The sequence below is a fragment of the Monoraphidium neglectum genome (genome assembly GCF_000611645.1).
Source record: "Monoraphidium neglectum strain SAG 48.87 unplaced genomic scaffold scaffold01532, whole genome shotgun sequence".
NCBI lineage: Eukaryota > Viridiplantae > Chlorophyta > Chlorophyceae > Sphaeropleales > Selenastraceae > Monoraphidium > Monoraphidium neglectum.
This window is the reverse complement of record NW_014012096.1, coordinates 1-8,621: the sequence shown is the minus strand read 5'-3', so window position 1 is coordinate 8,621 and position 8,621 is coordinate 1. Positions and strand designations below refer to the sequence as shown.

General features: G+C 63.3%; 2 protein-coding genes across 2 annotated transcripts in view; both read right to left on the bottom strand.

The window, feature by feature from the left end:
- Positions 1-3,763, bottom strand: part of MNEG_8201 (hypothetical protein) — a gene marked incomplete at both ends in the record, with an annotated part of 5,394 nt that extends 1,631 nt beyond the window's left edge. The window contains 11 exons of the mRNA XM_014043326.1: positions 48-450; positions 706-792; positions 958-1,050; positions 1,260-1,394; positions 1,644-1,727; positions 1,916-2,137; positions 2,322-2,432; positions 2,651-2,836; positions 3,114-3,170; positions 3,410-3,478; positions 3,737-3,763. Of these exons, the coding sequence (XP_013898780.1) occupies positions 48-450; positions 706-792; positions 958-1,050; positions 1,260-1,394; positions 1,644-1,727; positions 1,916-2,137; positions 2,322-2,432; positions 2,651-2,836; positions 3,114-3,170; positions 3,410-3,478; positions 3,737-3,763 (1,474 nt within the window). The remainder of the gene's footprint in view (positions 1-47; positions 451-705; positions 793-957; positions 1,051-1,259; positions 1,395-1,643; positions 1,728-1,915; positions 2,138-2,321; positions 2,433-2,650; positions 2,837-3,113; positions 3,171-3,409; positions 3,479-3,736) is intronic.
- A 4,166-nt stretch (positions 3,764-7,929) lies between these two features.
- On the bottom strand, positions 7,930-8,465 carry MNEG_8200 (hypothetical protein; the record flags this gene model as incomplete). Its single annotated transcript, XM_014043325.1, has 2 exons — positions 7,930-8,071; positions 8,437-8,465. The coding sequence occupies 2 exons, from the start codon at positions 8,463-8,465 to the stop codon at positions 7,930-7,932; spliced, it is 171 nt and encodes a 56-aa protein (XP_013898779.1).
- Between the last annotated feature and the right edge of the window lie 156 nt (positions 8,466-8,621).

Here is an 8,621-nt window from a genome sequence, read left to right as displayed (position 1 = left end):
CAAGCGGCGCGCGTCAGTGGTGGAGTCGGGCGTGCCGGGGCCGTCACCGCCACTGCAGCTGGTGGTGCTCGCGGGAGCTGCATCTTTGAAGCTGTCGGGGCAGGTGGAGCTGTTGCCGTAGGCTGGCTCAGCGGTGGCGGTGTCGGCACGGCTGCCGGCGCCGTCCACTGCATCACAGCTGGGGCCATCGATGGCGGGCGCTCCGCAGCAGGGCGCTGTCTTCCCCCCCTCGGCCGCGGCATCGCCGCTGCCGATGTCGTCGATTGGGGCCACCTCGCCCTCGGGGGCCGCCGCGGCGGCGCCCTCGCAGCATTCGTTGTCGATGGCGGCGTTGGTGGCGGCGGCGGTGGCGGGCTCTGTGTCGGCGTTGATGGTGGCGCTCTCGCCTGCCGTGTCGGCCGGGCCGGTGTTGTCGCTCACATGGTCGGGCGCGACGGAGGCCGTCGCGACCTGCAGGCATTTGAATAAAGGAAATGAGGTGGCGGCGTTTTGAGTGGTTGATGCGTGATAGCAGCACACAGCAACGCAAGGGGGCCAGGGAAACTGCTGTCGTTGCCACCACAGCCGCCGGCGGCAGAGCCGACGGCCCCAGGCTCAGGGCACACTATCACCACGCAGCAGCGGCTGAGCTATTCCAGTGCCACAAAACCACGTGCCCCAAAGCACTGCAGTCCGGCCCGTTAATGGCCCCAACGGCCTGCGCACCTCATCCAGGGTCCCCTGGACAGCCATCCCCTCGTCCTCGGCAGCAGCTTCCACAATGGGGGCGCCGTTGGTGAGGGGGGCCGTGGCCTGAGCACAATGTTGGTTGGTGAGGGCCGGGACGCGGGGTTGTGTGTGAAAAGGTGGGGGGCAGCTGAGGGGAAGATCAACCAGCTGGGCACGCGCCTTGCTGCAGCCCGGAGTGTTCGAGCCATGGCCGGCACACACCACCACCCACACCCCCACCTCCCTCACCTTGGCTGCCTTGCTGGCCGGCACGGCCTTCTTGCATGCCTTGTCGCCGCCCTTGCCACGGCCCGCCTTGTGCTCGCACCTGTCAGCGGCGCCCTGCAGGCGATTGGGGCGCGAGGATGGCGAGAGCCGTCAATGTAGGCAAACACTACGCGCCCAGCTGCCACACCTGCATAAAACTCAACATGTGCCGTCCAACACCAAGAGTAGCTGCTACAGGGGGGGGGGCAGCAGCACCAGCCCTTTGCCCATGGCAAAACACAGCAGCGGCCCACCAGCACAGGACAACTTTCTCCTCGTCTCACCTTGTCGGGGCGGGGCTTGCCGGCCGCGACCCTCCTGGCGCCGGCAAAGCGGCACGCGCCCGCACTGCCGGGCTTGAGGCTGAATGCGGGCGCAGCGGGCTCGTCCTGGGCGGCGCAGGTGCTGTTGGCGGGCGCCTGGGGCGGGTGCGGCCGGTCGAGAGGGGCGACCGAGGGTGTGATTGGCCGCGGCGCAAGACGATGTCCCCAATCATTCTTGTCGTTTGGGAGTCTGCTCAGATACACTGGCCGCAATGCTGCTGGAATATTGAGTACCGCATTCGTGCTTGCTGCGAATGCCAACGTGGCCAAACGCCCTTGGACTGAAAGTGAGACCGGGCAAGCAGCCTGTCAAGCCTGCTGGCCTGTGCTGCCGCCAACACGCACCTCCCCTGCGGCGTTCTTGCTGGCGGGTGCCGTGTCCTTGCTCTTGGCGGCAGAGCCCGCACCGTTGGCGGCGCGCGAGGTGGTCTGCGCGAGGGCGTGGGAAATGGGCCGCGGTTGGCAGTAAAGGACGCGCGTTACATTGAGTGCCGTCATGAGAAGGGCGCCTGGCTGGGGTGAGGTACCTGTGTGCGTTTCAGGAGTCCATATGTATAAATACGTGCATAATGTTTTAGCATGCACACCAGATCAAGCATACAGGTGTGCCTGCGCACCTTGTTGGCGGGCCTCTTCGCCTCCCTCTTCTTGTCGGTCTTGCTCTTGGCGCCGCTATCCTTCTTGGCCGGCCCCTCCCCGTCGTCCTTGGCGCCCTTGCCCGTCCCCACAGGCTTCTCCCCGCCCTTCGTCCCGGCCTTCTCCACAGTCTTCTTGCCTGGCCCCGCCTTGCAGGACCCGGCCGCCTTGGTCGTTGCGCCCTCCTTGCCCTTGGCTCCGCCCTGCGTGAAAGCGTCAGACCGAGGGGAGGGCGCTGGCGGTTGGAGGTGCAGCCAGGGAAGGCTGGCACAACCAAGAAACGCCAGCATCAAGCAGCCCTGAACCAAGCAGGGCGGGGTACTAGGGCAAGAGACAACAGACGTCACTCTGCACAATCGCCGGCACACGCACACCCGCCGACCTCACCTCGGGCTCGCCGTCGGCCGCCTTGGCATCCGTGCTGTTCTTGTCCTCGTCGATGCTGCCAAGGGCGTCGCCGGTGCAGGACGGCAGCGCCTTGGTGCCGCCCGCCGCGGCCTGCAGTTGTGGGCGCGGCGGTAGCGGGACCAGGAAGGGTGGGAATGGGGCCGTGATGCAGGAGCGACGACAAGCCAAATCATAGGCGTCGGTGCTGCAACAAGCGTCCATTGGCAAGATAATTGCAGGCGCGCGCAAGCCCCCACGCCGCCGATCAGCTGCACTCACAGTTTGCGGCCGAAACAAGACTCAAGCACACCTGCCCCTCACCCACGCACCTTGTTGCCACCCGGGCGCATGTTGCCAGTCCCAAGAGACATCATCGTGGCCGCAGGCGGTTGCGCCGTGGGGTTGTCCCCGTTGGGCTTGGCCTTGCCGAGGACGGTCTTGGGGTTGGTGGCCACGGTCTTGGGGGCCGTGCCGTTGGCAACAGCCAGGTAGGAGGGGCGCGGCTCGTTGGGCGGCTGCGGAGGCACGAGTAGGGGGAACAACGGAGGAGGGCAAGTGACCGTCAGGGTTGCTGTGGTCGGGAATAAAGGTGGGGCAAAGAAGGGCGCTGATGAGGCGGGGAGCACAGGGCACGTGAGCAGCCGGCCAAGCTGGTGGCTAATAAGTGCGCGCTGTGGCTTCCTCACGCACGCGATACAGGGCTGCGGCGACGGGTCGCCCGCCCTGGGCGGCGCGCATCAGAGCACTGACTGCACAGCGCCGCCCCTTGCATCTCTTGGCATTGACGCGCACCGTGTCACTCTTCAGGCCGGCCATGCCCTCCGTGCCGGTGTCGCTGGCGATGGCGCCCTGCCGATGTTCAGGGGGAGGGTGGGCGCCACGTAGGCGTCAGTTGACGCGTGATGGGAGGTTGTCGCCACCAACACACAGGCGGGCATTCACACGGCTTTAAGTACGCCTGGAACTGCAGTATCAATGCAGCCTTGATGGAACCCGCACGACCCCTGATCTCAGCAGGCCCAGCCTGCCAGGGACATGGGCACGCGCGCGCGCGCTGCTCTGATGGGTGTCAAGGCAATGGGCCTTACCGGGGGTTGCGCGCCCTCCTTGCTGCACGCCTTGTGGGACATGATGGTCGGCCAGGGGCCGTTGATGGCCTGGGCAGGGGGCACGAGATTGATGGGGGGGGTGCATGTGAGCGTCAAGCAGCGCTCGTCCAAGCGACAAGGAGAGTGCTGTCGGTGCATGGTGGCCATCGCCGGAACACACACACGTGGGCAGAGAGAGGGATGAAGGGGTGCATATGCAAAACAACAAAAAGGGTTGCCCGGTTCCTCCGCGTCAGGGGGAATGCGGAGACCGTCGCTGACAACGGCTGGCCGCGCGTGAAGCACCACGGCGCAGCATAGGCGCACCTCCTTGCACGCGTTTGCGCTCCGCATCGCAGCTGTCTGCGTAAAGGTCGCCATTGCTGGTGACTTCAGGCTCGGTGGTGAGTAGGTTGCTCGGTAGGGTGTCTTGAGCTGAACGTGAGAAGGGGTGGGGGAGGAGGAGGGCGCGCAGCGACAGCGACGCGCGTCAGCAGGTGCGCAGTGCGCGGGCAGGGACACCGCGCCGCAGGGGCTGCTAGCTAGCACCAAGGAGAGCTGCTGCGCCTGTTATGCGTGCAAGTGCGTGTTTTCAGCCCGAACAGGCTCGTGGCTGCCCCCGAAGGACCCACAACCGTGCACGAGCGGGTTTGTCAGGGCTTGTCTGATAACCGCGTTATAAAAAGCGGAAAACACGCGTGTCTCACCTTGTTTGAATTGAACGAATGAATGAATGAAGCAGGGGCCTGGGTCTTGGGGCGAAATTGCCAAGTCAAGGGCAGCTCCGCGAGCACAGGCAGGCAGGCGGAACAGGAGAGCGCTTTGAATGCCATAAAAACACGTAGATAATTCTCCAATCCCAGCTCCTATATCCTCCACAAGCGGCGCGGCCACCGGGCCGACAACATGCTGAGCCTGCATGCCCTAGTGCCAAGCCAATCCAATGCACAGCGCCACCAAGCCCAGCCGGGCGCTGCAGCAGACGTTGCCAGGTGCAGCCACGCAGGTTGTCATCCAGAATCCAGTCATGACTGCCATCCTTAGCAGCCGGATCGATCAGGCGAGCATGAACCCTGCTTGACCTTGCCCTCACCAACCTGCTGCCCGCATGCTGCTATAGGAGAAAATGATGACCTTGCAAGTCATCACTGGCGATGTCGCTGCATGGCCCTTCCAGAGTTTGCAGACCATCATCCACCCGCCAGCCAGCAAGGCGCCGGAGACGCAGCGATCCGCCTCCTGCCAGCAGCCCCGCCACTACTGTACCAGCGCCAACCGCGGCCGCACGCACGTCCATAATTGGCCGCCAGCCGGCGCAGGTGGGCCCCGCCGACCTTGCCGCCTCGCCGCCATCAACGCCACCGCCAGTGCCCCCCCCCTGGTCTTTCAGGACGTGTATGGACGACTCCTCGGACATCACCGGCACCGCAGCGGCTGCTACCGACGCCAGCCGCAATGGACATGTGTGTGCGCGTGTGTGGTTTTTATGCGTGTCTGCATGTGGGTCTGTGTTCGTTATAGTGTGTGTCACCCGCGCCCACAGCAGCCCGCAGCACCTCCCCTCTGTCCTGCTCCTCCGCCAGCCCAGCGCCGGCCCGGCCCCACCAGATGCACGTCCCGTGCCCCCTCCGCCTCGAACTGCCATGCGCCCGCCGCCACCGCAGCCGCCGCCGCGGCCACAGAGTAGGCGGCGGCGGCCTGGCGTACCTGGTCGAAGGTCGCGTCTAGGCAGCTGTGTGCCTTGCGGCGCGCCTCCTGGAGAGCGCGGGGCGGCACGCACGGCGACCGCAGCGGCGGCGAGCCGTGGACGCGGTGGCAGCAAGGAAAGCGCCTCTGCTGCAGCACCCGCAGCGCTGCAATGCTGGCGGGCTTACTCCAAGATAAATGAACAATGTGTACCACAGCCTATGGTGTGTTGAGCGCAGGAAGCGGCTTCGGCCACCCCCCCGCTGCACCCGCGCTGTCATCACCACAAAGCCGGCAAACGACGGCTCAAGCTCGAGCAAGGCCTCAAGCAGCAACCAAGGCCGACCAGGGCCCGCGCAGACCCGCAAATGCATCGTGTGCCCGTTGCCCGGACATGTAGGGCGGCCTGGCACCACACACCTGCGAGCCATGGCAGCCGACCGCCGCGCCCGTCGCTCGGCGCGCCGCCTGCTTAGTTGGCGGCCGCAGCGTCCCGGCCTCATGCTGGGTGGCGCTTTGCGTCTGATCAAGCTCTATGCTGCTGTTTCGTCGCCCCATGCTGACCGCATGACATACATGGGCTGATCGAGATTGAGCGCCGCGCACCGCAGCATGCGCAGCTTGCTTGCCCTTACTTGCCGGCGCAAGACTGCGACCGAAGGGAGCAGACAAGCTGATAATTGTTTCCAGCACCCGGTCCATCACAAAAAAACATGTTCATAACGTCCGCCCTGACAGCCAGGCCGTAATGCTGTAGATCTCAGGATACGTTCGCTCGCGCATGCTCCCTGCGTTCAACAGTTACGAAATAAAACATCGTGCTGCTGCGAACCCGCGTGACAGTATCGTCGCTTGAGCTCGGAGAATGCGTGCTCTCATTGTCAGCGTCACTGGATTGCTGTGTCAGTACACACCAGGCCAGCTGCCCCAAACTCTGATTGTGCCCAACATGCCGCCCGTTTCAGGCGGACCAAGTACCAAGGTCACCTGGACTGGCGGAAATATCGGCCATCTTGCAGCTCAAATCCCTGCGGATGCAAGTGCCCTTACTGCTGACTGCTGCCTGTGCGCGCCATCCCCTGATAAGTGAGCAGCCCAACTGCACTTCACGGCATAATCCCTCCGACTTAACATTACCAGGAAGGTGTTTCATAGCGCTGAAAGGCAAGCTGCAGCACCTGCTGGCGTAGATGGCTCCACTGGCTGGCTCTACATGTGCCCAGTCCTTTGGGGGGGGGGAGGGGGGGGGGCGCAAATCGCTGCGCCTGCCGCGCCCTCGTCGTCGTTGCTCAGTAAATAACTGTTGCGTGCTGATACCCTCACAATGAGACCTTACTTGATGTAGGAACGCTTTGGGGGCCTGTAGGTGTAGCATGGGTTGACAGGAGCTCATCTGCAGGCTGCCTGGATATCACTGACCTTACGTGGCCGAACGAGTCTGACACGGGCAACACAAGTATTACAGACACCGCTGCAGCCTATAATTCCCAGAGCTGAAGCCACAACCCCAGATCCAAAAGTAAGCCAATCAAGAGCACAACTCGGGTGACGCAAGGGGGGACTTGGAACATCAGGCAAGGGGGGCGTAATCAGGTCGGTAAAGGCGTAATCAGGTCGGTTTTACCAAGGCAATGCCAAAGGGGCAGGGCAGGGGTCTCGGCACGGCATGATGGCACACCCGCCCAAGGTGGGAATAGGGCAGCAGGCCAGTCTCGGCTGCGTCAACAGGTGAGACATACAATTAATGTGACTGCCACCTCAGCACTGGTAAAGCGCAGTGGCTTAGCCGCGACCTCCGTGGGTGGCAGCTACGCTGGCAGGCCTTGCTTGGGAGCCTGCCGGCTAACAGCGGAGTTGGGGACCGCGTCCCGAATGTTGGCGGCACGCAGCCGCGCATGCGCGACAGTGCGATACAGACGCGCATCAGGCCCCGCCCAGGCAGCGGCTTGTGCATGGGGGTCACGATCAAAGCTGTGCCGCTGTGCGGCATGACTCTCGAGACACCACCAGCATGAAAGTGTTTGTGCAGTGCGAGCGGGGGGTGCGACGGATACAGCACGTACGCACGCAATCATCGCCAAACGGGAGCAGGTAGGCAGGGCGCGTCAGCAGAGGGCATCAGCAGACGGAACACGTCAGGCTTGTACCCTGGCAGACGGCGTTGGTTCCTACAAACCTCTCGAGGCCCCGCGGCAGGCAGCCCACCAGTCGGAAGTTATTGAACAGAGATAGCTGCGACAGCCGCGTCACGCCCAGCGTGCCCCAGAAGAATGGGATGCCGCCCTGGAGTTGGTTGTTGCTCAGGTCAAGGGTTGCCAGCGCCTTGAAGGAGCCCCAGGACCCCGGCAGCGGCCCTGAAAAGCTGTTGGTGCCCATGTCCAGCAATTCGATCAACGGCCAGGTGGAGCCGAAGTCGGGGCTCAGCGTGCCAGTGAGCCTGTTTTTACTGTCAGGCGGGAATGATGCGAGGGAAGAGTTGTGTGTGTGTGTGTGTGTGTGTGTGTGTGTGTGTGCACGTGCGCGCGCGCGTGCGCGTGTGCGCGCACGCGTGAAAGGGTGACAGTCTGCGCAGGCAGTTAGGACTATGCAGGCTGTCAAGCCTGCAGACACTATCGGGGGGACGAATGGCTTGCGCCAGGCGCCAAGCCTCTGCGCCGCCCCTGCACCAGCCCGGCCAGGGCGTCACTTTATCATCAGAGCAGGGCTGTGCTGGGCCTTGGTTCTCAGGACCGTTGGCTTCAACACGCAGCCGACCATGATGGTATCGCCGCAAAACAGCCTGCAAAACCTATGTGGGAAGAACAGCGACAGCTCTCCTACAAACCAAAACCCTCTCACGAAATGTACAGCTTCTTGAGCTTGCCCATCGCGGCCCACTGGTTGGGCAGCGGCCCTGTGAAGGCGTTGGTGTTCAGCGCCAGCTCCTCCATTGCCTGCCAGGCCACACCAAATTCGGGGCTCAGAGTACCGGAGAGCCTGTTGTTGCTGGGCAGCAAAAGGCAAGGAAGGTCATCAGGGTAAGGGTTTAAGAGAGAGAGATAGTGTGTGTGTATGTGTTCGTGTGTGTGTGTGTGTGTGTGTGTGTGTATGTGTGTGCGTGTGTGCGTGCGCGTGCGCGCGCGCGCGCGCATGTCTGCGTCTGTGTGTGAGGCACAAACTACGCAGGCTGTTGGACCCGGACGAATCCAGGAAACGAGGATTGGCACGCACGCACACAAGCGGCTGAGCCGCCCCACAACCACGCCTCCGCCCTCCCTGTCCTCTCTAAACAAGAAAAGGACTCCAAGTTAATTGTTCGAGAAATGCAACATTTTGTGCACCAACGGACAAAATTGACTCACAAGAGGTACAGTGTCTTGAGCCTGCCCATCCCGGTCCACTCTCTGGGCAGCGGCCCCCCAAACCCGTTGTTGGACAGTGATAGGACCTCCATCGCCTGCCATGCCACACCAAAGTCCAAGCTCAGCGTGCCGGCAAGCCTGTTGTTACTGGGCACAAGGGCGTCAAGGTGAGCCAGGGGGTCCGG